Here is a 27,660-nt window from a genome sequence, read left to right on the forward strand (position 1 = left end):
ATACAGGGATTGAGTGGCCGAGGGCTGAGCGCGACAGTCCACAGCCCCCGGAGCAGACAGCAGCTCTCCAGCCCCAGCCCAGCGGCGCAGCACTACAACCCCTTGCGATGCTCAAGTCCAGGCTGGACGGGGCTTGGAACAACCTGGTCTTGTGGAAGGTGTCTCTGCTCATAACCGGGGGGCGGGGGGAATTGGATGGTTTTAGGATCCTAACCCAAACCATTCTACAGTTCTACGGTAACGACATGCGCCCACAGCACCTGACGGGCCCGCGGAGCACCTCGTGCGGCCTGCGCACAGGGATGCCAATGCAGGAACATGGTGAAGGGACCCCCGCCCGCAGCACGACGCAGCCCTCAGTGCTGCGGGGCAGGAGAGAGGCTGAGGAACGCCCAACGGCCGCCAATGGCTTTGTCCCGCGTGGCTTCCCCCCCTTCCCGCCGTACCTCCACGTGCGCGCCGGCCCCGCCACTTCCTCTAGTACCGCAAATCGCCACCGGGAGACTACCCACACCACCGTAAACGGGGCTGCCTGCCGTAAATGAAGCTGCCTCGCTGAGCGATACTGTCGCAAAAGGCAGGAGGTTGCTGTACCTGTGGGGCAGTCTGACTCGGGCGGTGGCGGTGTGTGGTCGGCTCCTTTCGCAGCTGCGGATTCCCCATATACACGGTGCTCAGAGCCGCCTCGCTTCCCCCCGGGTGCGCCGGGAGGCCTGTGGAGACTCGTCTCTTACACGGCGTTTATCGAAGCCCGCCGGCGCGAACGAGTGAGAGCCGCTGCCTGTGAGGCCCTGCTGGCTATGCAGGGACGTGGGAGGAGACTTCGGTCCTGCTGGCTTTAACCACAGTGTCCTGGAAACCGACTGTCAGAAGAGTACTTCAGGTGTTTGTCCAGTACTTGAGAATTCCCGACGTGAATCGTGTAATATGACCTTATCGTATGAGTTTGTCGGTATTAACATGGATGTGTTTCCACATAGATTAAAACATCTCTCTCTTATATAAAAAACACATTTATCTTTTACAATAATCACAGAATAGTTTGGGTTGGAAGGGACCTTAAAACGAGTTCCAACACCTCTGCCGTGGGAGAGACACCTTTCACTAGACCAGGTTGCTTAAAGCCCCGTCCAGCCTGGCCTTGAACACTGCCAGGGATGGGGCAGCCACAGCTTCTCTGGTTAATGTGTTTGTGTCTCACCATCCTCACAGGGAAGAATTTCTTCTTAATGTCTGCCCTCTTTCAGTTTAAAGCCATTCACTACATGCCCTTGTAAAAAGCCCCTCTCCAGATTTCTTTAGGTACTGGAATGCTGCTATAAGGTCTCCCCAGAGCTACTTTTTCTCTTCTCCAGGCTGAACAAGCCAAACTCTCTCAGGCCGTCTTCATAGGAGTGGCGTTCCAGCCCTCAGATCACCTTCATAGCCTCCTCTGGACTCACTCCAGCAGCTCCATATCCCTCTTGTGGTGGGGACCCAACGCAAGCAGAACTTGCTGGTGGGGTCTCACAAGAGCAGAGTAGAATCTGGCAAAGAGGAATGCCTACAGTCAGGAGAATCAGCATGATGACTTGATCAGTCTCCTGGGCAAAAGAAAGGAAATGTGTGTGCTTCCTTTTAATCATTTACTTGAGGGACTTTACTTTTGTTATCTCGTCTGCACTTACAGTAAAAGCAGTTAAACTGCAGCAGGATCCTTTTGGAGAGATCAAATTTATCAGTTAATAGTTGAGGCTCCTGTCCTTTGTTTCTAAACACACTTTAAAATATTTTACTAATGGTTAAAAATTAAACATTAATCTAACAACTGACATTCAAAAGAATCCCGACCAGAGGAATTTGCCTACAAAGATCAAATTTCATCATGCGAATGGTCCCACTTCTCTTGCTTTTCTTGTCTCTCTTTTGTTTTTGTGGATCAGAGGTAAGAATTTGTTTTATTTGGTTGCATTAATTTTTTATTCTTATTAATAAAAAACGTTAAAAAGCAATTTACAAAGCAAAACCAGTTAGGTTGGTTTTTGTTTCCTTTCATAGTGTTTGGGTTTTATACATTTCTTGTAGCCTAGCTTGAATGTGTGAAGTTTGTGATTTCTCTTTCATGTATTTATTCTGTCTGAGGTTTATGCTAACAGGTTTCTGGAAGAGATTTGAATAATGATCCTATCCTAAACCCAATTTGCAAACATGGTTAACCCCAGAATAGTGCTGCAATTTTCCCTGCCCTCCCTTTTTTGAGAAATGAGATTAGCCTCCTAACATGGCACCATTGTACTGCCTAGAGGTTTGCTGCAGAACCACTTCTGGCTAAGCATCCCAGAAAGCCCACCTGGGCCAAGCATTCAGCATGACCCACATCTTTTAGAGGAATCCTTAGATAAAAATCAGCACCTTTTGTTCCTATTCAGTAGAAATGACTTGCACAAATGGGAGTTATGCCAAGCCAGATCTGGCTCACAGTTTGGATTCTACTGACCTAACAGGAAGAATTTAGTAAGATTATACAACCATTGAAAGGGGTTTTGTTGGATTAAATTCTGCCCCAACAACATCCCCACTGACTTTACTATGGCCAGGATTTCTTCAGAACTTTAAACTTCAGCTCTGTTGATTCAGTTGACACAGTCAAAGCTGATAAATCACATTTCAGGACTAACTTTTCTCTCCCGTTTTTATACAAAGTTCATCCATATATATTTTTCATGTTTCAGCATTCTTCCTATCCATAGATCAGAGTAAGCAAAAGCAGCCAGCCAGAGAGCTGCACCATGGTGGGTGCAGTCACTCACCTAGGGACAGCTGGATAGAGGGTCAGAATCTTGCAGACTAGTGATGACCAGCAATTGCATTAAAAATCCACTGCTATGCCAGATACAGGAAAACAGCTAATAAGGAAAGGCACTTAATTTTTAAATTCCTTTAAGATACTTTTTGCTTCAGCAGTCACACAGTGAAACAAGTCATTAATTTTAGATTTCTGGACTTGCTTCTAAGTAGTTTAAAACTATTTACAGGTGATATTTAAACTTAAAACCAACCAAGCCAATAAAAAACTCTCAGAAAAAAAAAGTTGCCATTTTTTTATTATTATGGGGTTTAAGTCCCCTTGTATTTTGATTTGGTTACAATCCCATTGCTGTGGTATGTTATAAACCACTGACTTAAAAATATTTATAGCCTGCTGTTCACTTCAGCTGATGTTTGAAGTTCAGAGTGCGTTTGTGAGAGACCTGTAGGAGTGAAGATCACACCAGGTGAATCATCCAAAATGAAGAAAAAAGTTCAGAGAAACTGAGGAAGCTGAGGTGGCTGAAGACAAGGAAATACACTATAAATGATTTTTAGCACCTTTGTGCTTGTAAGAGAGGAAAAGGCTTACGCAAGAACACTTTGTTGAGGTCAGTAAAGAGTTCTGCAGAACTCTTGTGCAGTTCCTAGTCTTACTCCTTTTTTCATTCATATTTTGTGCCTTACAGAATGCAGCTTCTACTGCTGAAGAAAACCAGCCTCAGCAGGCTGAGCCTGCCCAGCCAGCTGAGCAAGACACATACCTTATAAGAGAATGCTTAAGCAACCGATACACACACAAGTCCTGTGAGAAAGTTTTTTGTCACCCATGGGAACGGTGTGTGGAGGGAAAGTGCCTTTGTAAGCTTCCCTACCAGTGCCCAAAGAATGGCTCTTCAGTTTGTTCTACCAGTGGAAAGTACTTCCCCACTTACTGTCAGCTAAAGAGCTATGAGTGTCAACGTCCCGAAGCAAAGTTTCTGCACAAGGGAAGATGCACATCTGAAGGTATTGACACCTCCTTTCCCAAAACTTGTCAGTCAGTCATCCATGGCCAAGGATATACTTTCCTTGCCCTAGCAAGAACATGAAATATAAAAAGAGGAGTCATTGAAAATGGGCAGTACTTGTTGATTTTCATAAAAATGTGCTTGACATTGTTAGTAACATTTGACAAGGCCCAGGTCATGCTGCTGCTAGTAGATTGCTCAAATCATCAGGTAGAAAGGGAAGAAACAGACACAGAGCTCAGAGGTTTCCAAACAGGGTGTTGACTGTAGTGGGAGGCCCAGCAGGAGGCCTGCTGAGAACATTAGCAGAGAGGGTGTCTTGAAGAGGGACAGACCTCAAAGGAGCTAGAGTCCAAAGCACGGAGTCAAGCTATTGAAATGAATGGGGGAGTGCATGGAGAGAAGACGAGCCATATTCACCTCTATCATCTTCATGCTGTGGATTTCATAAAAATAGAAAGCTGTTGCCCTGCAAACCATAGTTTGTGCAGTGACAAGCAGCTGTTCTCACTTGCTTTTTCAGCTGCACCAGGCTGCTGTGTCAGATCAAACTCCTAAGTGCAGGGAGAAACAGCTCCTGCTAAATAGGCAGGTGGGCTTTTAGCAGTAGCAGTTGCTGTTCCTACCTGTCCTCCAGGCCACTGAGCACAGCAGGAGCAGCAAGCCCAGCGCAGGGTTCTCCTGCTCAGTCTCTGCCCTGGTACTATCATATCACTCCCTTTCCCCACAGAAGCAGCAGCTTAGCCCACTGCCCTCAGGGTGGCAAAACTTTATTCTGCCTATTCCACTGAAAAGATTGGAGAGCCTTTGTGTGTTCCTGGTGTGTTGTCTATACAGCTTCACTAAGTTAAGCTGAGTAGCTTAGCTTCCACTGTTACGTTTTGCTACACAGGTAACAGAGGGTCTGGCCATCTTACTTGAAGTGTTAATGGTTATCAAAAGTCCTCTAATGAAAGTCATTATACTAAGAGGCAACCTTTCCTCAGTAGACCTCCAGGTACTCTTACGTGGTAGGAACCGGTACCCTTTGAAAAAGTGGCAGTCTCAAAGCCACAAAGTCAGTCCTCAGAATAATACCTGAAGCTTCTGACTCCCAACCTACCCTCCATATGAAACTGGTTGCCAATACAAATTAGTCCTGGTTTGTTTCTGGGCTGTCTTTCCACTACAGACATCTACATCATACGAGTTTATTTGGGGATTGTTTTATTTCTCTTTTATTTTTTATTTCTTTTTTTAAGAAACATTTTCAATTTCTTTGGGCCATGGAGATTCAACTTTGCTTCAAGTAAAGCCTGTGAATCAAAAGAACGACTTTTTCGTATGTGATAGTGAGTGGACTATGAATGAAGCAAACGTGGCTTGCAAACACCTTGGCTTTGAATTGTAAGTTGGGGGAATTTATCTCTGGATAACTGCAAGGATCTGAAAAAGTAGCAATGTTTACATAAGTGCCAGGCACAGTCAGCCAACAGTTAAGGCAGAAGACTCATGAACAATGTATTAGCTGATAAAACTTCTTAAACTGAGACCTGAGAGTGAAATCCAAACCACATATTCCTGTATTCCATTACAACAATACAGACCATAGTTTTATTTTTAAATAAAGCAGAAGACCAATGCAGAGGTTTCCTCTCAGGTCTGTGTAATGGAAAGTGTGCAGATGGACCATCCCCAAATAGCTCTGAGTAAGGATCTGTGTGCATAGAAAAGTTTTTTACGCTCGCTGACACCAGGGTACAGCTCTGCTTTGCCACTTGCACCAGCCAGACTTACGAGAATCAAAACACAGTTTTTTCATTCATGCCTTGCCCCCATTGCCATTGCTTGCTTTGTCCTCAGGGAAGGCTGAAGCCACACAGAGCCTGTTGGTTTTCCTGCAACCACACTGATGACCTGGGCTGCACTTTCATCTCCTCATAGTCAGCTGTATCTTGTACATAATATTTTTGCACTAATTTAACGTGGTCAGGTAGGGCTGCCTCTCCAACCCTACCTGAAGACTACAAATGCTATTGCAGTGCCTTCATTGTCCCCTGTAAGTGAGAAGCAAGTATTTCCTAGTCCTGATCAGTATCTCTTTAGGTAGCAGAGAAGGGTTTATCCTGGGACAGAGCATTCAGTCCATTGTAATTCTCTCTAGTTACTTATTTACTCAGTACATACTTTTTGAAGGTAGGGGACATGGACACTATTAGGAGGATACCAGTCACATAAAAACAAGGGAGATTAAATATATTAATCCCAGCCTTGCAGTGGCCTGAGCTTCCTCAGTATGTGCAGTGGACAATCCATTGTGAAATGATGTAATTTGTTATTATTGCTTATGTTTTCATAGAGGTGCTGAATATTACCAAGCCAATTCCAGCATCACAGAATCTGCTTTAAATTCATTGCGCTGTCTTCGGATAACTTGCAGGGGCCTAGAAACAAGTCTTGCTGAATGTCACATAGAGGTGAAATCAAGAGATAGTAATGAGGGATTGGTTAGCCTCCAGTGCCATGAAAATCTCAGAGGTTAGTAGTTTTTTTCAGTTTTACATTTATTTGGAGTTCTTACATTTGAAGTTTAAATAACTAGGACCTGGTTTGCTGAACTCCCAGCCACAACAAACCTGCACCGAAACCCTTTGGTTATTTTTTTTTTAAATCATCCTTTTGCAGACTTTAAGACAACTGAGGCAGCCTTGTGTGAAGATGGTTTCGAGTTCATAAGTTTGGAAAATCACTATTGTTCCTGAAGTATTTTTACAGCTATGTATTTCATCCATGGTTCTGTTTGTTCCTCCAGTCCTCTAAGGATACTGAGGCATATTGTATCCCAGAAGTCTTACCTCTCCTGGGTTACTCCTCCTACTTGCTACTTTGTCTATGAAGAAGAACAATTAGGACATTAGTAGCACTGGAGCCAGACAAACATGACTGTAGTGGAACTGCTCGTGTCTTCTGGGGAGTTTCAGGACTCCCGAGTTTCTCACTGGTACAAGGGGGATCAAGTCCTTGGCTTGACTTCTGACAGCTTTCTAGTCTCTGTAGTAGGCTTGCTTTGGCACTGATAAGCATGAGCCTGAGATGCCGCTGGTAAGGAGAGCTACAAATCGCCTCAGGTTTTATCTTGTGCCACAAAGGTAGGAGTTCAAGGACTCTTGATGACTTCCTTCTAAAGGGGGAACATCCATCATCTTAATCACTTGAATCATTTACAGTGGGTTTGAGCCAATCATTTCTGGTTTAATCCTTGTCTAGAAAAAATGAAGTTCCCTTTTGCCAGGCTACTGCATATTGGAGGAGGAAGATAAGTGGTCACATTGAACACTTCATGAGAAGGCAATTAACACAAAAAAAAAGATTCCTATTTACATTACTGGGCCCCAGAATGCCTACTGTTGATAAGCCAAACTGCTGATATGACAAAAAGAGCAAGCAGAGTATTTCCCTGGGCAATTATGAAGCTACAGACATTTCCACACTAACTTCATTTTCATTATGCTGCACAGCTTGTTCAGATGGTGAGTTTCATTGTGTCAACAAGAAGTGCATTTCTCTGGACAAAACCTGTGATGGAATCAATGACTGTGGAGACCTAAGTGATGAACTGTGCTGCAGAGGTAATAATTTCCTTTCTCAGGTGTTTCAAAATCATTTGAGCAGAAAACCACTCCCAAAGAATTTTTACAGTGATGTAAACAGCTAAAGTCTTTTTTTCATTAGGTCACTACATTAAAGCAATCAAACCATAATTTATATATACATAGGTGAAAAAACATAGGCATAATATAATTTTTTAAAGCAAGCAAGTGATCTCTGAGAAATCTGAATTTCCTTGGAGGATGAGAAAATACAATGAGATTTTTTTAGGAGGTTTGTTAAACATTGATACAAAAAAATTAGTTGTGTTAGAATGAAAATGTATTTTTAGCTGGGAAAAATCAATAGTAATTAAACAAAGACACTGTTTTCCAAATGAACTATCTTTAAAGCAAAGTAAGATGTCTCTTAACTTTATTAATGCAAGTTTATCCACAGAATATCTGTGAACAGTTCCTGTCACATTGCTTGTTCATGAGCAGTTATTCTTTCAGCATCTGCAATTCTAGCTGTAACAATTTTATTTAGAAACATGGAATGGATCTACCATGACTTGAATGCAGAATACTACTTTCAGCAGTTAGGGTTTGGGCGCCAAACAATAATGTGGGTTACAAATCCCATCACTATTCCTAAAAAACCTTAATTTTGTAGTTTTACAATGGTCAGTAAATTCAATCCAATAGTTATGGAAACCCAGTCACAGCCATTTTAGGAAAAAAAATAAACAAAATCCAACTCAAAACAAACTACTTGTGGCTTCATATATTTAGAGAACATTTATTCAGATTCCACTTGACCAAAATAGCGCTGTTTCAGCTGCCTGAGCTGAAAACAATGTTTCCTGAAAGCAAAAGAAGAATTTCAACTAAGATGAATGGTGTTCAGATCATATGGGGATTTTAGAGAGCTATCTTATTTTTTATTAAAGAATATATCCTTAAATAGTAGATAGACATGAGATTATAAAGTAGCTTAAAAAAACCCTGCTATAAATTCCAAGCACTGCTTTCCTTTTGATAACATACAAAGTGATCGCAAGAATTTAAAGGGGTTCTCAGGTTTATAATATAAATAAAGAGTTTTAGAAGAAATAAGTTATTAAATCCAGCATATTCAAACTAGGACTCTTGATTCCTAATCCTGAACCTCTCCCCTTCAACCAAAAGTCAGCTTCGGCTTTGATTTGAAAGGGGAAAATTTGATCCAAGCATTGTAAATTTCTAATTTGAGATAATCAGTAATGCTGCCAAAACTGGAGGTCATTTGGCTGAGGTTGAGTGTGGGCATGTTTTATGGATGAAGCCGTTAAGGAGTGATTCCAAGTCTAGAAGTACAAAACTGAACTGGTAACAGAGATCCACATTTTTGAAGCCTTAAAACTTCAAGATTATAAACTGAGGAGATCCAAGTATTCATTTTGGTTTATACTTACAGAGCCTGCTTTTGTGATCTATTTATGAACAATCGAGTCCCCCCTAACATGGATATTATATTGTGTTTACATTTTAAAAAGCTCCCTAACTATGCAAGGTTGCTGTGTCATTTCATCCCGTGATTTACATTTGTAATTCTCCTGCGTTACAGAGTGCAGAGACAACAGTTTCCACTGTCGATCAGATATCTGTATTCCAAATAAGAATGTCTGCAACAAAGAAATTGACTGCCTTACAGGAGAGGATGAAGCTCGAGTTCTCTGTGCAGGTTTTCTTCTGAAACATGCTTTTGTTTCTTCCCTCTCATTCTGCTCAATGATAACTAGAGACTTCACAATGCATATTATTAATTTAACAGATTAGCAAAACCAAATGCAAGAATTAGTCTTCCCGATGTTATGTTATACATAGTAGGAAGAAAAGGTCATGTAGTTTTCCTCCCATTCCTTCTAGAAAAGAATAGCTAGAAAACTAAAGGATGGAAGAAACAGGTGATGTTTTATGAGGTTTAAGGCAGATTATGTCTTTTGGTTATATGGCCAGCTATCAAACTGGCATTCTGTATTTGTGAAGAAAGCATAGACAAGACAGGCAGGAATACTTTCCTCACAGATGAAGAATTGAACTGGTTTGCCATTATGATTCTTCCCGGCTGTTCCCCTCACTGTTCAAAAGATTTTGTTTTGGTCTGAAATTAGAATGTTTTTCCTTGCTGTGATAAAAGACAAAGTCTAAAGCCAAAAAGTAAACACTATTGGTAAAGGTAGACTGAAATCTAAATGTAAACATTACAGCCAGTAATATGAGAACAGACCCAAACCTCAACCTCCATTTAGGAACTGAATTCAATGGGCATTTTGTTTGAATAAAAGCTGACAAACCAGATTCAGGAAACATTTAATTTACCTCTCATGTTGAATACCCTTCCCTACCCTGTTAAAGAGGCACACAGTATACAACAGCATCATCTAAATTGGAAAAAAAAATAAAAATATCCTGTTACCTAGTGCTCCTTTGGGCTTTAGAAAGCTCAAAAAAGTTGATGGGGCAGGAGGAGGAATTTCCATTGTTTCCTGGTGAAGAATGGGATATTTCTTCGCAGATCAACCTCCCCCCCCCAAAAGACAAACAAACAAACAAACAAACTGTTTCTCAGGGTTTCTTTGCAGAAGGGCTCACTAGGCATGCAAAGCAGAGTAGATATCATGCAGTTACAAATTGGTATCTGCTGAATGTAGGGAGGCAGCCAAAGAGTAGGAAACATCAGCACTAGGCTGAGAGATTACTGCTGTCCATTTGAAATGGTGTGCCCTTAGGCATTTAAAACATGTCCCAGGATTTTGTCACACAAACATGTATTCAAGTAATAGAACAAATTTAGATGTTTGCCAATATTTTTAGTATTTTGTTATTCTACTACAGGTAAAGACAAGGCAAAGATAAGGCCTGAAAATCACAGTATGGATGAAGGTAAGTGTAACTAACCCTCCAAAACCAACAGCACACCCTCTTCTTAGTGGCATTCTCGCTACCAGCCAGATCTGGCCAGATCCAGAACACTCAGATATCTGGACTTTGTGATTTACTGAGACTTACTATTTGTCTTGCTTTCTGCTAATTTCAATAATGCCATAATAATTCATCCTGGCTGAGGAGCCACATCTGCATGTTTTGGCAACTGGTGGAAGTATACTCTCAGCAAATCTAGGGGAACTGCTTTAAAATTACTCTCCTGAAATCAAGCAGCAGTGGGAAATAAAGGGAAATAAGTGATGCTAAGACACAAGCAATTTTCAAAGCAAAAACAAATGCCAACATTTTTTGCTTTCCTGCTACTGGCATATTCACAATACTCATTTTTCAAGATAAACTTGTCTCCAAATAGAGCAAATGGATACTTGACTTCTGAGATACATTTTTCCTTTTTGTTAAAGAGAGAAAAATGATAAAGACACTTCTTCCCAAAGTACACTGTGGTCTTACAAATCACACACTAACTCGACGGAAAAGAATTATAGGTGGAGAGACTGCAAGAAAGGTAAAAAATAATATTACCATCCATTCATTCATCATCAATTTAAATAGGCATTATTGTTCTTCTGTTAAAATATACAGAAATAAGTCAGCTACTACAGTAATTTCATGCTTTGCAGCAGTAGTGGCATTGCACTGAAGGAAAGAGAGGCACAATGTATAAAGTAAAGCATGGGGTTGCAAAATCGAGCATTACAAGTACACACTGAAAATGATTCAGCAAAATACTTACTACTATAGCTTGAAATAAGAATTCTGATGAGATGGGAAATTTGCACCTTTGAAACAGAACACAGTCAAAAATGCTACACTTGATCATACCAGGTCAGATTCTGCATCTGTTTCCGTGGCTATAAGGGGCGTCACAACAAAAAGGTCAATAGAAGGAGGCATCACACAGAGTCAGAAGATTGAATAAAATCATTGCATTTTAGAATATTTACCCTTTATCTCTGATGGAGCTTGATTCACAATTCTACACAGCAGATGTTTTATGTACAATTTGATATAGCCAAGGAGATGAGATGATACCAAGAAATATGTTTCTCTTTATGCACTAAAAGCAGTAAAATTATTATGATTTCTCATTATTTGGGTGTTTGTTGTTTGAATAGGGTGAATTCCCTTGGCAAGTGGCAATTAAAGATACTAGCAATGAAGGTGCAACAGTGTACTGTGGAGGGGTTTATATTGGTGGCTGTTGGGTTCTGACTGCTGCACACTGTGTCAGGTAAAAACAATAAACTGGGAAATTATTTTCTTCTTGCAAATCTGAAAGATTGATCTAGCTATTGTTCCCTTTCTTGGCTACCTGTTTACTTATTATTTGCCTAAACAATTTAAAACACATTAATGATGGGGAAAATTCAGAAAAAGTAGAATATTTTGGCAGTGAATAGAAAGATGAAAATGCAACAATGAATTTGAAGAGACACAGCATTCTTCAGTCAGATAGTAGGCAGGCAGAAAAGGTTCACCATAACCACTTTGGCTGAAAGCGAGATATTCTCTTCCCATCTCTGCCTTGGAGAAGTCCAGGTTCTGTTCCCTGAGACTGCCCCTGGGGTCACATATGCCACAGAACAAGCAAGAGGAGGCAGGGAAGATTTGCCAATCCCAGCAGCCCATCCACATCTGCTCACTCTTTTTTCACTTGAAATAAGAAAGGCATAAACACGTGCTTCCTCTCACAGCACTAAACACAATGCCTGGCCTTTAATAGTTTATTCTGTACTAGCTGCAGTGCTCAGCAGTTAGCATCATCTGCTTTGCATTTCCATTATTTTTATTCTAGAGAAAATCTGATAAAATGCAAAAGTTCACAGATAGTTGAAAGGTACAGTGCTTGTGTGAAGTACCAAAACATCCTTTATTTCACTGTTTTTTTTGAGGGCAAATCGAGTTCATCTGTACCGTGTCTGGGTCGGACTGCTGGATACAATATTGTATGACAGAGAGACAGATACTTTAAGACTAAACCGACTGATAATCCATGAAAATTATAATGCATCAACTTATGAAAATGACATTGCTTTGCTGGAGCTGAGAGGTTCTGTGAAAGGAGAATGCTCCCTGGATTACAGCACACCTGCGTGTATCCCCTGGTCAGAGCATATGTTCAAGACTGGTGACAGATGCAAGGTTTCTGGATGGGGACTAGAGAAAGGTATTTACTTTGGTGCTTACTAAAAGAATGCATTGTTTGTATCATGTGCTTTCTGACTGTGGTAAGCTTTCATTTTAAAAAGGCTGGAGAGTAGTTATGCACAAAGTACTCAGAAGAGACTGAATACAGAAAACACAGTCTCTGGTTCAGCATCCAGCTATCACTGTTGGTTCTCTTTTCTGTACCGCCTCCTCTGCTTCTTCAGCTGCTTAGTAAATCAATCTGGAGCACACCCCTGGTTGGAAACTACCCAGACAATAAGACATGTTCCTTTTGCCAATCTAGGATTTATATCAGCTGTGGAAACCTGGTAATGATATTTAACAAGTGCGGTTAGTAGCCCACAATGAGCCATAGTCACAGCCTGTCCTCTGTCCCCTGCCCAAGAGGATCTGAGCTGCAGCCAACAGTTAGGAAACTCAGCACATCTTGTCTCAGTTGTGTTTGAGATTAGTCCAGAGAAGGCTGCACAGAGACAGGTAAGCCAAATGTAATCACACTTTCCAAGATTTGGGAAGCATTTGTTTTGTATTTCAGTGATGACAGCCAGGCATTGAAGCTAACACATTTTGTGGGGTTTCTCCTGTCCATACTAAGTAGCAGTCTATAAAGCAAATGATAGTTGGGATTTACTAGCAAATAGGCAGAGAGCAAACCAGAGGGTCTCCTTAACCTTGTGGATACATGTACTTCCAATATCTGGTCCCAATATCTCATCCCAAAATGACAGAACAGAACTGGAAAAAAAATAAAAATAAAAAGTAACAAGGATGATCAGAGCCACATCTCCATTTCATATAAAGTAATATACCCATTTCTCAGTGTCTGAAAACCTTGATATGGAAATATAGGGAAAAAAATGAGGAAGGCAAGGCAAGGGAAAGGGTGAAAACGTCACAAAAGGAAAGTACTCTATTTAACACTGCAATTAAACCACTCTGCTTTTATGACCAATGTGCTGCATGGGGTAACCATTACTGGCAGTTTAAGGCCTCTGGTTTAGAGTACTGAATATATTCTGTAGATAAGTAAATATATAACTTTCAATTTATGATATTAAAAGTGTCAAATATGTACATACTATTTTTAATATAGAAAAGTTTATTCTTTTCTAGGTTATACAAAGCAATATATCCTCAAGTGGGGCTACGTTAATTTATTTCATAATTGTTCCGAATTGTACCCAGGACGATTTTTTAAACAAATGGCATGTGCAGGTAAGCATCAATTTTCTTCCTATAATATCTTTAGCATCAAACCCACTGTTTATAAGGCCAGACATACAGGATGGGAATCTTTTAGACTTGGGAAAGCCAATAAACCAATTGCCACATTATCACCATTAGCCAAATGCTAGCCACTGGAGTCTAGAATCATCCACCATTATATATCTGCTTCATAATCAGAGTTAATAAGACAGGATGCCAAGTTTCTATGATTATGAGGGCAAATTTTCACATGCAATTCAAGTTATGTTTTCTAAATAAGCACTTTGCAACCCACTGAACTTCCTACCTTTACTGTATTTGATTCTGAATCAGCAACATATTTAAGCAAATGTCTGTCTGAGAGCACATTAGTAGTCCCACTACCTAGAATGTGACTATTCATCTACTCAGACATTTGCTACTACCACACTACAACTCAGGAAAAATGCGATTAACTTTTCAACTAGGGTTAGTCTGGCCAGGAAACTGGTTGTCACTCCTACTACTAAAATAAGGACTTTGAATACACTTTTTTGCTTCTCAAGTAACAAAAGATATTGCCAAATACATGACTAGAAGACCAATGAGTATTCAACTTACAGAACAAATAGTTTCAAGTGTTCTTTAAATAAAAAAGTAAAGTAGTTTATATAAATATTGTCTTGACAGTAAAATAATTAGAAAAGCCAAATAATTTTGGGTTGATGGCTGGTAAAAATGGTAAAAATGGGCTGATGCCAACCTTATGAAGTTTAACCATGCCAAGTGCAAGGTCCTACATTGGAGTTGGAGCAATCCCAGCTACAATTTGGGCAGAGAAGAGATTCAGAGCAGCTCTGCGGAGAAGAACTTGGGGGTGTTGGTCTATGAGAAACAACATGAGCCAGCTTCAGTGTGCACTTGCAGTCCAGAAAGCCAACTGTATCTTGGGTTGCATCAAGAGCAGTGTGACCAGCAGGTCGAAGGAGGTGATCCTGTCCTTCTACTCTGCTCTTGTGAGACCTCACTTGGAGTATTGTGTGCAGTTCTGGTGTCCTCAACATAAAAAGGACATGGAACTGTTGGAACAAGTCCAGAGAAGGGCCACAAGGATGATCAGGGGACTGAAGCACCTCACGTATGAAGACAGGCTGAGAAAGTTGGGGCTGTTCAGCCTGCAGAAGAGAAGGCTGCGTGGAGACCTCATAGCAGCCTTCCAGTATCTGAAGGGGGCCTATAAGGGTGCTGGGGAGGGACTCTTCATTAGGGACTGTAGTGATAGGACAAGGGGTAATGGGTTAAAACTTAAACAGGGGAAGTTTGACTGGATATAAGGAAGAAGTTCGTCACTGTAGGGGTGGTGAGGCACTGGAATGGGTTGCCCAGGGATGTTGTGAATGCTCTGTCCCTGGTGGTGTTCAAGGCCAAGTTGGACAGAGCCTTGGGTGACATGATTTAGTGTGAGGTGTCCCTGCCCATGGCAGAGGGGTTGGAACTTGATGACCTTAAGGTCCTTTCCAGCCCTAACTATTCTATGATTCTATGATTCTAATTTGTGATAAATTCAGCATGAGATCTATAAGATACTAGGTTTGTCTACTGTGCAAGTTCCATAACTTATCTCCTTGATCTTCAACTTATTTCAAGTGATCATACTTTACCAGAAAGGAACAAAGACAGTATCATATGGGAAAACATCATAAAAGGGGTATCTGGAATTAGCTTCTGCTCCCTGATGCAAATACAAACTTGGGAATTAAGGGCTACTATCCCCAGGAGTTAGTTATACAAGCAAATATTAATTAAATTGAACAAAAGCAATGAAATCCTGTTTTCCAGGATTAGTAATTCCAGCTCTGAAAAGTTCACAAAACTCTTTCTCAGTAATGTAGGGACTGAAGAAAGAGGTTACGTTTTTAAAACTTGGAGACTCATGCATAGTATGGTCTCCTTCATACTAGGTCAATCAACACAGCAGAAAAGTGTAGTAAGGGTGTTAGAAATTAATAAACTTTTACTGATATAAGACAAAGCATAAATCATATTCTAGGTCTGCAACAGTATTTCTGTTTAGATCACATCCTTCACTCTTAATTCAATTTTTCAGGAGCTGCATTGCAAACAAGTAGTTCTGTGAACATTGAAATTTACGAAGAATGCAGGATGCTACGCACTTGTGCCTCAGGGCTGCTATTTAGTCCACATTATGACCAAGACCTTGCAATAAGGGCACTTATGGACAGTTGCTCTCCCTCCCATCCCAGCATCCACATGCTCCTGACCTACTTTCATGAAGGTGGTAGAGAAAATTTTGAGGCCCTCTGCCTCTCTGTACAGCTGCATACAGATGAAACTGGCCAAGAAATTACTGGGTAGAGGGGACACCAAATGCAGGCACGTAGGCATAAACATAGTATGATAGCTTCACTGCCATAGGAATCAGCCTAGAAATCTTTCTACCTTTTACCTTCTGCTTTTGGTCACTTTTTATGAGCTACTATTAATGGTGTAATAGGCAATATGGCTGGATTCTCTACTGCACAGGGTAAAACAAGACCCACATCACTGACATCAGAGCAAATGAGAAGAATTTTGGCCAGCCACAAATGTAAAGAGAGGCCCTGCACTTGCAAAGAAAGGAGAAACAAGAGACCAAAGAAGTCAGGAACCCCCTTTCTGGTGATCATTAGGCAAACATCTGCCAGGAAGTGGCAAGAACCTGAAAAATCTCCTGAGCTCTGTTTTGTGTGCTAGAGCGTATATGAACTTATTTTTTGCCTTTTATTTCTTCTTTTGCTTCAGGTACTTATGATGGCTCCACAGACAGTTGCAAAGGCGATTCAGGAGGACCCTTGGTCTGTTTTGACGCAGAAAATGTGGCGTATGTCTGGGGTGTTGTGAGTTGGGGTGAGAACTGTGGGGAGGCTGGTCACCCTGGTGTGTATACAAAAATTGCCAGCTATTATGACTGGATTAGCCATCATGTGAAAAGGAGTCTCATTTCACGGTATAATACCTAAAACTTGGAAAATTAAATACTTCCCTCTTATCACCCATGCAAAAATGCACATTGGTCCTTTTTTACAATCAGCAGCCGTGTGACTTAAAAACAGAACAAATCTTTAAAGAATATATTCTGAAAATTCTTAATGCCCTGTGAATGCCACAATTCCACAGTTTTACAGAAGCCTGTAAGAATAGAATTTTACAGTCATGAGTCCGCAGCAAAAGTCTCTAATAAAAGCTGGAAATTAAAATATCTTGTTGTTACTTTGGGTTCTTTTTTTGGTTTTTTTTCCATATTTCATATTCTATTTCAGTTAGTTAGTCTATTTAGTTAGTTGTTTATTTAGTTAAAATGCAACACCCATACTGAAAGCAGTAGTTGGAAAATGACTGCACTGGCAGTATGTGAACTTCACAGAAAAGACAGCAAACAGAGTACTTTCAAGAACTTTCATCATCTCAAGGTCTAGGTCACTAGAAACCCTCAGGATGCTGCCTTGCTTGGCAGCTGATTCTTCAGGCTTACTGCAAAAGTAGACTTCAGACAATCTATTAATTGACAGATTGACTATAATGATTAAATTTGTCGTAATATAATTATACCAAAATAATAACTCTTTTGGTGGTGTTTTTTTCAGCTACAAACTCAGACAATTTTTACCTAGTTAATGTTCCTCATCCGATCACCTATCTTGGGGCAATATTTGTAGCTCTTAATTTTTATTAATTTAACTACAGCTAGTCAGAAGCTACAAAGGAGTTTTAGAACCTGAATCTTAAATTAAAAGCATCTTTACTGTCTTTACTGTCTTATGTATGTATATATATATTTCTGGTATCCAACAAACTCTTCACAGCAAGTAGAGTTTTACTGCATATATATTTATATATACACACATAGAAACATACACAGTATGCATAACAATATAAATACATTAAAATGGAAAGTCTGTATATTGTACATATAGACTTAATTCTACAAATCCAAGTTACAGTTAAAAATTAATACTCTCAGTCATAAAACCTCCCCACTGGATTCTCAGATTAACACAAGCTTTCTACAGAAATATACAGAAGCGTGAAACAGTTAATGCCAAGAAAGAGCATCTAGGGCCTGATCCTGCAATATGCAGATAGGGAGTGTTGCTACTACCTTAACTGATCCACAACTGGACAAAGACAAGGGGCCATCAACAAAACTGCAGTGATTAAACAGAAAACCCTCTGCTTTGTTCCTTGTGAAGAAGTTCTGCCCACATGGTAATAGGAAGCACAGGCCCAACCACTGCATATGTTACACAATTTTAGGCAGCAGTAACAGTGCCAGCTATAAGAAAATGTCACTGTATGTGTAATAGTCTCACATTCTGCAAGAGTTATGCACAGAGAGCGTGCACATTTTTTTTACGGGTACTAGGATTTGGTTTGTGGATTGGTGCCCTTGACATTAAACTGTCAAATAGCTTCAGGTAAGTTCTATCAAACGGCTCAATAGCTTTAGAACATACTTCACTGTATTTTAAATTAGAAATGTTTTTAGTATCTATTCTATTTTATTCCTCTCAATGATTATCCTGTTGAATAAATGGCATATGATCACACACCACAGTTGTGGTGGTGTTTTTTCTATAATTCACCATACTTTGCTTCCAATGACATTTTTACATTTTCATTGACTTCCCTTCCAGTCTTGTAAAAAACCCACATCAGCATGAATTTGTCATGTAAAGACACTGACAATCACCAACAGTTAAAGTAATGGTACAAATTGTTTGTCTTAACCCCCCCAACAAGGCTTGCTTATTTAGGAAAGCATTTAAGTATATTGCTATGCAGGAATTATTTTGTTGAATCAGGGTCTTTGTAAACTAATCATAGGGAAAAGCTGGATGCTGGATGGGTGTAGGAAGAGCTCCCCCCTTTGTCTGACTTCTATAAAGAATTTTTCTCACTTAAGTTAACTACAAATAATATTAAATGCTGACGCTGAAAAGAGAAATAACAGTAGAATATTTACTATGTTCTTTCTGGTGTGCCTGTTGATCTGGAATTTCCTCTGAAGTTTCATTTCCTGTCCGTCCTTACAATTAACTTTGTTCTGAAGCCAAATACTACTATGTTCTGAGGGATTCTACAGGTCTTAAAGACAGAGCTTTCAATACAAAAGTTAAAACTATTTCCACATAGTTTCACTTCAGCTCATCTGTGAAGCATCTGGAACTTAAATATAAAATAAAAAAATAAATATTATACTAAAACAAATAAAAATCCCAAAACTAAACAGGATGTTTAGCAATATCATTTTGGTCTGACTTTTCAACAAATCAAGACTAGGCTTTTCATGTTCAACAGGTTTACTTTCATTTTGCCCTCTTACAACCCTGTCTTGCACATTTGCTGATGTTACCTGAAACTGTCATGTGTAAAGGTCACTGGATCCATTTCCTTCACATCGAACATCATCATTACGTCAAAATGTTAATACTTCAAGTACATGTTCTCTACTGCATTTTTGTTGGCTTCTGAATGAGTGTGCTTCCCAAAAGGTCATGTTTCTCTAGCTGTATTAATACAAGTTCTCCCCCACACTGCACGGAAGGAGAGCAGCGTTTGCCCTGAGTCACCAGAGCAACCGAGCCCCGATGTGTCTGGCACTAATCCTGGTCTTCCATCCACTTGGCCCCATGGTCGCAACATCCCAATGGCCGGCTCGAAAATCAGCCATTCCGCCTTTCCATCAAAAGGCTACTGTAGACTCTCCTTTCACATTTAGCAATGCCAAGTTCATCACTTCTAACACAGTTATTAAATAAAGGTTTTCCAAATAAAACCTCCCTGGTGTTTGTATTACCTGACAGCACGACTGCCTCTCCCGGCCCTGCTCAGCCGCACTGGCACCAGCGGCTCTCTCGCTGTGTACCTGCGCAGGTTTGGGAACGGTCCCCTGTGGCACACGGGGCACCGTGACCTGCTCCTCTCGGAACAGCCCGCACTGTAAGCCAGTAGGTGCGAGGCCGCGTCCCGCAGTGCCTGATTCTGCCACCTGCAGGTGCGGTGACAGGCTCTGCCCGGCTCCCTGCTCCCCTCGGAGACATCACTCACTTGCCTCCCTCCCACCCGCCCCAGTCCCTCTCCGACTGTCGGCAGTCCGCTCGGCCCTGAGGAAGCGACCGGCCGCGCCGCTCCAGCCGCACTCTTACACACTGCTGTCCGCCTCCTCCTGCGGAGGCCCCGGCGCCGTCGGGGTCGCTTCCTCAACGAGGCGACCGCAGGCCCCGCCCCGCCGGGCGGGCAGGGGCGGTGCCCGCGGGGACCGTGACGATGGCGGCGGCGGCGGGCCGGGTCGAGCCGAGCCGGGCCGCCGCTGCGGGAGCGGGCAGGTGACGGAGAAGGCGGCGGCTTAGCGGGCGCCCGGCGCCCCGTGGCGCCGCTCAGGCATGAGCCGCACCGTGCTGCTGGTGCTGGCGACCTGCGCCTGGCTGGGCCCGCGGCCGGCGCGGTGCCAGGAGGCGCCGCCGCCTCCGCAGACCCCCGACTGGCGGATGACGCTGAAGACCATCCGCAACGGAGTGCACAAGATCGACGTGTACCTCAACGCGGCGCTCGACCTCCTGGGCGGCGAGGACGGCCTCTGCCAGTACAAGTGCAGCGACGGTGAGGCGGGTGCCGGGGCGGGACCCTGCCGGCCCGCGGCGACCCTTGTTCTGCCGAAGCCGGCTTGCTTCGGGCGGACCGGCCCGGGCGGGTCCGGCCGCGGCTGCGAGGGCGGGAGGGCGGCTGTAGCTCTCCAGCCGGTGCTGCCGACGCTCCCAGGGAACCGGGGCGCAGCCGCAGAGGAAACCGCACTAACAAGTTTTTATACGTGTAGATATATATATATATCCCTCTTGGAGGTGGCTCCCTTGTCGGCTGTCAGGCGGACGACTCTCTGAACGGGCGTTTCTTGCAGGGTTTTCAGCGTGCCCCCAAACACAGGGTACTCATAAACCCTCTTGGTCTCTCTCGGCCGAATCGATTCACCCTCAGTTTAGTGGGGTGGATGATTTGTCAAGTCAGGAAAGGAGCTCGGTTGCGGCACCCTGTCTCCGCAGGAGCAGCCAGGACACCGTGAGGTTTCCTCTCTCTAGAACATGCACTTTTCAAATATGCTTTTTCTTTGTTACTTTCAGTTGTGGCCTCGGTTTGTTTCTAATACAGAAACAAGGGGAGGGGGGGCATTGTTCCAGTTAACTCCACAATCTTCCTTAACCTGGGATGCAGAATTCCCTGCCTTGGTGCACTAGTAAGCGTTCAGGGAGATGCGGCTTTAGCAGTCTGCACTGATTTAAATTTTATTAATGTTAGAGTTGTAGAAATAAAGAGATGTTTCATTACAGTTAATTTTAAAGGTTAAGCTAAAAAAAATAATCAGACCACCACTGGTGATTGCATGTAAAGCATAGAAGTATCAATGGGCTTCCTCTAAAGTACTCTTTAACGTAATGACACATCAATTTCAGTAACTCGAGCTCTTTTTTTTTAACTTGGGACCTAACAGTGACACTTGCTGAGGTTTCTTGTCCCTGTGTTTTAGAAAAAGCTTAGTAACCCTAAGTTGTAATTTGGCACGAATTGTTGATACTTAGGTGCCTCAATATATGTTTAAGTTAAAAATATAACTGATACTGTCTTAAGCTACACAAATGCCTGTGGTGAGTTTTAATAGCACTAAAACTCTGTAAAAAAATCTCAATCTGTTTGAGGCATGATAAATTACCTTTTTCAGGATCAAAGCCCTTTCCTCGCTACGGCTATAAACCATCACCACCAAATGGTTGCGGATCCCCTCTATTTGGAGTTCAGGTGAGTATTTCCATCTGGGGCTTTTTTGTGTGTCTTCCATACATCAGTTTTCCTCGATGTAGGTGTTCTTCTCCCTCCCCTGTTCTAAGGATGAGACAGCATCCATGTACAGTGTCCTTGCTTTTATCAGTTCCAACACACGCTTTGGTAGTAACATATGGAAAAAAATTAGTATTATAAACGAACATAGCATAAACATTTTCACCATTGACATAAAATGTGATAGGGATAAAATTTAATGTTGATGATTAAGTTATAATTTTTGAATGTTTGGTTTAGTCTTTTGTTCTCAGAATCTTGAAAGCATTGAATAACCCCAACTGTAGCCATGTGAGAGTGGAAGGTCTGGCTCTGACTCCTTCTGTCCTTACTGACACTAATCCATTTTGCTTAGTGCTAGAAAGAAAATACACATTAGCTTATGTACTGGGATGGAGTTTCTTCATAGCAGACTGCATGGTGTTGTGTTTGGGAATTTGGCCCAGAATGCTGTTAGTGTTGGCTATTGCTGCACAGTAATTGCACAGCTTTAGGACTTTCTCTTTTGCTTCCACTCTGCCCCTCCACCGCCCCAGAACCTAGGCTGGAGCTGAGCAAGAGAATGGGAGGGGACACAGCAGGGGCAGCTGACCTGAGCTGGTCAGAGGGATATTCTATAGTACATAGAGTCACACTCAGCAACAAGAACTGGAGCAGTGGAAGAAAGGAGGGGTGATGGTGATAGTATGTGTATTTGGCTTCCAAGGTGGCTGTTGCTCAGACTGGCTGGGCATCCATCTGCTTGTGGGACATGAAAAACGATTACCTTTGCACTGCTAATTTTGTGGCATTTTCTTCCTCTTCCATTCATCTGTTAAACTGTCTTTACCTCAACCCACAAGTTTTCTTGCTTTTGCTCTTCCTATTCTCTCCATTCCATGGAGGGGGATGGGAGGTGAGCAAGCAACTCTGTGGGTGCTTGGCTGCTGGCTGGAGCAAAACCACTGCAGCTTACTAGAGGTGAACAACACAATGCAGAGATAAGTGAATGACAGCTGGATTGATTGCATTAGTTTGTAATTTATGACTGTTCCAGCCTATTTGTAGGCTGCATCTCTCTTAACTGGAATACTAATGGAGTGGGTGTGGGGGGATTTTCTTCACAGTTTGACATCGGAATCCCGTCGATGACAAAGTGCTGCAATCACCACGACAGATGCTACGATACTTGTGGCAATACAAAAAATGAGTGTGATGAGCAGTTTCAGTCCTGCCTCTCCAAAATTTGCAGAAATGTGCAGAAAACGCTTGGAATCTCAGAGAGTGTCCAGGGTAAGTGTGAATAAGCCTCTCTTTCATTTCAAGTTTAACTAAGCTTAGTTGGAAAAGAATCTTTGTGCAGTGCAGTAATGCCACGTTTTCATAAGCTGATGCTATTGCTGAAAGATGCCTTGTTCTGTCCCTCTTGTCATGCAGCCCAGACACTTGTACAGTGGAGCAGTGACACAGCACAGGAAAATGGTCAGGGCTTATGCTAACCTTAAGGGGAAAAACTAATGCTTCCCCTTTAGGAGTATGAATATGAGAATATAACTTGATCAAAATGCATGTATGATTCTTGCACTTACTGTAGCATAGATGAATGTTCATTTTTCTGGTGGGTGATTTCTATATGTCTACTACGTGTGATAGCTAGTAAACTGTAGGGAAAAAATGAGTTGTTTCCTTTTATGAAGTAAGATACTAGAATAATATACTGTTATAGTGGAAGTAATTAACGCTATCCCTTAGTGAATATATTTTAGGGATTTTTTAATGACAGACTATATGGTACTCATTCTGGTTGCTGGCCTGTATCTGATGAGTACATGACATAACCACACTTTTTAACTTGGACAGTGTCACTTTTACAGTAAGTACTCCCATAGAGAGCAGAAAGTTTTTATAACAGGCCTGTGTTTAAACTTCTCAAATTCATTTAACTGCAGTTGAATCATGACATTAGTGTTTAGTGTCACAGTTGGTGAATGCTCAATTCTATTGAGCTGCTGTTGAAGACAGCAACCTCTGCATAAATTGGGATGCAAAAAGTGAGGAGGAAAAACAGCTCTTTCATCTTTTCAGGACCAAGTGGTGGTTTTTAGGCTTTTCAATGATCAGAGAGCTGGAGAACCTCTCCTGTGAGGAGAAGCTGAGAGAGTTGTGCTTCAACCTGGAGAAGACAAGGCTCTGGGGAGACCTTAGAACAGCTTCTAGTACCTAAAAGGGGCCTACAAGAAATATGGAGAGGGACTTGCTACTACACATAGTGACAGGACAAGGGGGAATGGCTTCAAGCTGAAAGAGGGGAGATTTAGATTAGACATTAGGAAAAAATTCTTCCCTGTGAGGGTGGTGAGGCACCGGCACAGGCTGCCCAGAGAAGCTGTAGCTGCCCCATCCATTCAAGGCCAGGTTGGACGGGGCTTTGAGCAGCCTGGTCTAGTGGAAGGTGTCCCTGCCCATGGCAGGGGGAGTGGAACCAGATGACTTTTAAGGTCCCTTCCAACCCAAACCATTCTATGACTCTATGTTTCTAACACTGATAACATTCCATATGCAATGAATTTTCTTGTTCATCTTGTTCAGCATATGAAAAATCTTTACTTGGAAATTATTCTGTATTGGCCCAGTCTTTCATTTGACAATTTATTTGCTAGGCTCAGGGAAGATTTCTTCTTTCTTAGCATCATGCTCTCTTTGCCAGAGTAATTTCTGTTAGTTTCCTGTTCTCTTAGAAGCGTATTTTTAACTGAACTCCTCTTTGTTTGCAGCTTGTGAATCAACTGTTCAGCTGTTGTTTGATGCGGTTATACATTTAGGATGTAAACCATACCTGGATAGCCAGAGAGCTGCATGTATGTGTCGTTACGAGGATAAGACAGATCTCTGAAAGAAGGTACAGAGATTTCATGGTGTAGAATAAGTCAAACACTCATCTGAAATGAAGCAAGTGTTTGGTTACAAAGTTTTATGCTTTTCAGTCAGTAATATATTAGACACTGACATGAATATACTGGTTTGAAAGTCACTGTGATATTCTTCTAATGTAAAAACTGAAACAAGTCTTCTTTCTCTTCCCTTTATGCCAGAAGCTTGAAACTGTAATTAGTTTCCTTTGGTGTATGTCCACTCAGGGTATGCTATTTTAAAGCACTACTTTAAAATTTTGAAGAAAACTCCACAATAGGGAAATCAGAGGCGCAGAAGAGTTGTATTGAATTCTCAGATGACTTTTAATATAGGTCAAATTTTAGGTTTGCTAGCAGTTGATGCACCTGATAGATCCTGCTTGTGGTACAATTGCCTTCAGTTCTCTCTGATGGATTTTGTCCCGTGGATTTGTTACTAAAACAAACAAACAGAACCAAACAAAACCCCCAAGCCCTGAGCAAGGGTGTACATCTGCACAACATATTTCTACCTGATTCTACATCATTCTTACTTCTGCAGGACTTTTCTTATCAAGTATGTTGATCCTTTTAAGGCTTGACCACTGAAATGAACAGTTTGCAAACCTTAATCTGACAGAATGGTGGAATGTAGTTATGTTATTTTAGAAATAAATCAAATGTTTATTTTTCAAATAGAACATTTTTTTTTGTTATGTATTATATGCATAGAAAAGATACATTGTTAAAGAAGTTGATTTATATTTTGTCTTGTGGCACAGCTTGGTTACTGTATTGATCTTTCATTTAGTCCTTTCTGATAAAACCTAAAAGTTCCACTGTTAGGGTCAGTATGCCCAATAAACCTTTTTATTTAAAATATCCTCTGCGAGGCTGATGGATATCTGAGCCTGTATTTGTCATCTGTTGCCATGACCTCTGTGAGGCTGAGAAGCATCTGAGCCTGTACTTCTGCCACCTCTTTGCTCTCTGACTTCTTCAGCCGAAATCACCTGGTGTCTGAATTATTTTGGGTTTGTTCCCTGTACTGATCTTTCATTGCTTACCTCCAGTTGTCAGTCCTTAGTGAACTTTTGCAGTAGGCCCTCTGTCATGAAATCCTGCTCCCCCGATTCTGCTTTAGAAATCCACAGGAGGACTGAAATTGAAAATACTGTGTCTGCGAGCAGGGAGTGGAAGCCATGCTAAAAGCCTAAAACTTGCCAGACTTCTCAACTGTAACATGGTTTCTCCTCTGGAAGTACTTTATATGTTTTTTCTGTATCAGTTGTTTGTGGGTTGTTTTGTTTTTCACTAGGGCTACTAGGCAGAAAATTAACTTTTACCACAGCTGAAACCAGGACAGCTTACTGTACATGACAGTGAATGTAAGTGCCTCATAGAATAAAGTTCCTGCTAAAGTCCTTTGGCTGTGCTTTGTGGTTTCTTTTCCTATTTGTGGATATGAAGTAGCACTGTAGGACAAGTATTACTATAGAGTTTTACAAAACTGTGCTTGAAGAACCTGTGGTTTCTCTAAATTTTGCAAAACGTATTTTCTGCCATAGAGTTGAAAGAATTCTGAATTACCCTGGGATTCCATGGCTGGAATCCTGAAAGTCTGACAACACCAAAGGATGGAATGGTAATGACATTGCTTGTGTAAAGTAAAAAAAAAGTACCACTATGAGTCCAAAACACTGTAATTCAGTTAGAATTGGGTAGGAAGAGCTTAAACTAGATGCTTATACACAGAAAATCCTCACTGTTTTTGTTCCCTTCTGTGTTGATCTGTAATTATACCATGAAAGCTGTCCAGAGTTTCCTTCAAACCATTTGTAACACAGAAAAGAGCTTTAACCCTTCTGGATAGCACTTTAATAGTTATGCTTGCAAACCAGAGGAAGCATTTGACTTCTTCCACAAAATCTTTACTTTGCTTAAGCTTTTCCTGCAGCAGAAATCCTGGATTACAGTTACCTGCAAACTACACAAATTGCATTTTACAGGCCACAGCCCCAAAATCAAGACTAGCTGTCACCCCCAGGATTAATCATACCATTAACAATTTACATATTTATATGTAAGTATAAAAAAACAATACTTGTCCTGGTTTCAGCTGGGATAGAGTTAATCTTCTTCCTAGTACCTGGTACAATGCTGTGTTTTGGTTTCAGTCTGAGAACGATGCTGCTAACACACAGATGTTCTAGTTGTGGCTGTGCAGTGCTTAGCCCAAGTCAAGGACTTTTCACCTCCTCAGTACCCCTCCAACAAGTAGGCTGGGGGTGCACAAGAAACTGGGAAGGGCCACAAGTAGGACAGTTGACCACAACTAGCCAAAGAAATATTCCATATGATATGGCATCCTGCTGTACAGTAAAACTGGGGGGAGTTCCTGGGGGATGACAGCTGTCCTATTGCTCGTGGACTGGCTGGGCATCAGTCTGCAGGTGGTGAGCAATTGCATTGTGCATCACTTGTTTATTATATTCTTTTATCATTATTATTTTAACCTTCCTTTCCAGTCCTTTTAAACTGTCTTTATCTCAACCCATGAGTTTACCTTTTTTATGATTCTCTCCTCCCTTCTGCTGTGGAAGAGCAATCAAACGGCTGTGTGTTATCCACCTGCCCTATTAAACCAGAACAATACTATATATAGCAGCTCTTGGCATGTGACTCAGTATTGCATGCTTTTATGTAATCTGTAATACTCTAAATATTGCAATGATTTTACTTTTTTTTTTTTTCTTACAGGTTAAAGGCTTATTCCAGTTGCCTTCCTCAGGCTATTTTGCTTTTCTGGATGATACAGTGATAGGACAAGTGGGAATGGCTTCAAGCTGAAAGAGGGGAGATTTAGATTAGACATTAGGAAGAAATTCTTCCCTGTGAGGATGGTGAGACAGTGGCACAGGTTGCCCAGAGAAGCTGTGGCTGCCCCATCCCAGGCAGTGCTCAAGGCCAGGCTGGACAGGGCTTTGAGCAACCTGGTCTGGGGGAAGGTGTCCCTGCCCGTGGCAGGGGGTTTGGAACTGAATGATCTTTAAGGTCCCTTCTGATCCAAACCATTCTGTGATCTGAACAACAGCAGTGTGTCCGCAATCAAACTTACTTCTTTGAACCACGTTTCTGATACATCCATAATACTTGTTCCAAAAATACCTACTTCCAACTTACGGTGAAGCTACT

General features: G+C 41.7%; 2 protein-coding genes across 2 annotated transcripts; both read left to right on the plus strand.

Annotated features, from left to right (window-relative positions):
• The first annotated feature begins 1,823 nt into the window (after positions 1–1,823).
• CFI (complement factor I) lies at positions 1,824–16,967 on the plus strand. Its single transcript, XM_057404547.1, has 12 exons — positions 1,824–1,924; positions 3,477–3,795; positions 5,039–5,183; positions 6,136–6,314; positions 7,295–7,405; positions 8,973–9,089; positions 10,244–10,291; positions 10,756–10,859; positions 11,470–11,585; positions 12,247–12,521; positions 13,637–13,738; positions 16,511–16,967. Exons 1-12 carry the CDS (start codon positions 1,865–1,867, stop codon positions 16,726–16,728), a joined length of 1,794 nt encoding a protein of 597 aa, XP_057260530.1. The 5' UTR covers positions 1,824–1,864; the 3' UTR covers positions 16,729–16,967.
• Positions 16,968–20,011: 3,044 nt separating this feature from the next.
• Positions 20,012–25,095, plus strand: PLA2G12A (phospholipase A2 group XIIA). Its single transcript, XM_057404548.1, has 4 exons — positions 20,012–20,368; positions 21,480–21,556; positions 22,702–22,867; positions 24,349–25,095. The coding sequence occupies exons 1-4, from the start codon at positions 20,152–20,154 to the stop codon at positions 24,465–24,467; spliced, it is 579 nt and encodes a 192-aa protein (XP_057260531.1). The 5' UTR covers positions 20,012–20,151; the 3' UTR covers positions 24,468–25,095.
• Positions 25,096–27,660: the final 2,565 nt, after the last annotated feature.

This window comes from Pezoporus wallicus, unplaced genomic scaffold (genome assembly GCF_028554395.1).
Source record: "Pezoporus wallicus isolate ANWC-B61680 ecotype Strahan unplaced genomic scaffold, APGP_CSIRO_Pwel_v1 contig_1583, whole genome shotgun sequence".
Classification (NCBI taxonomy): Eukaryota; Metazoa; Chordata; class Aves; order Psittaciformes; family Psittacidae; genus Pezoporus; species Pezoporus wallicus.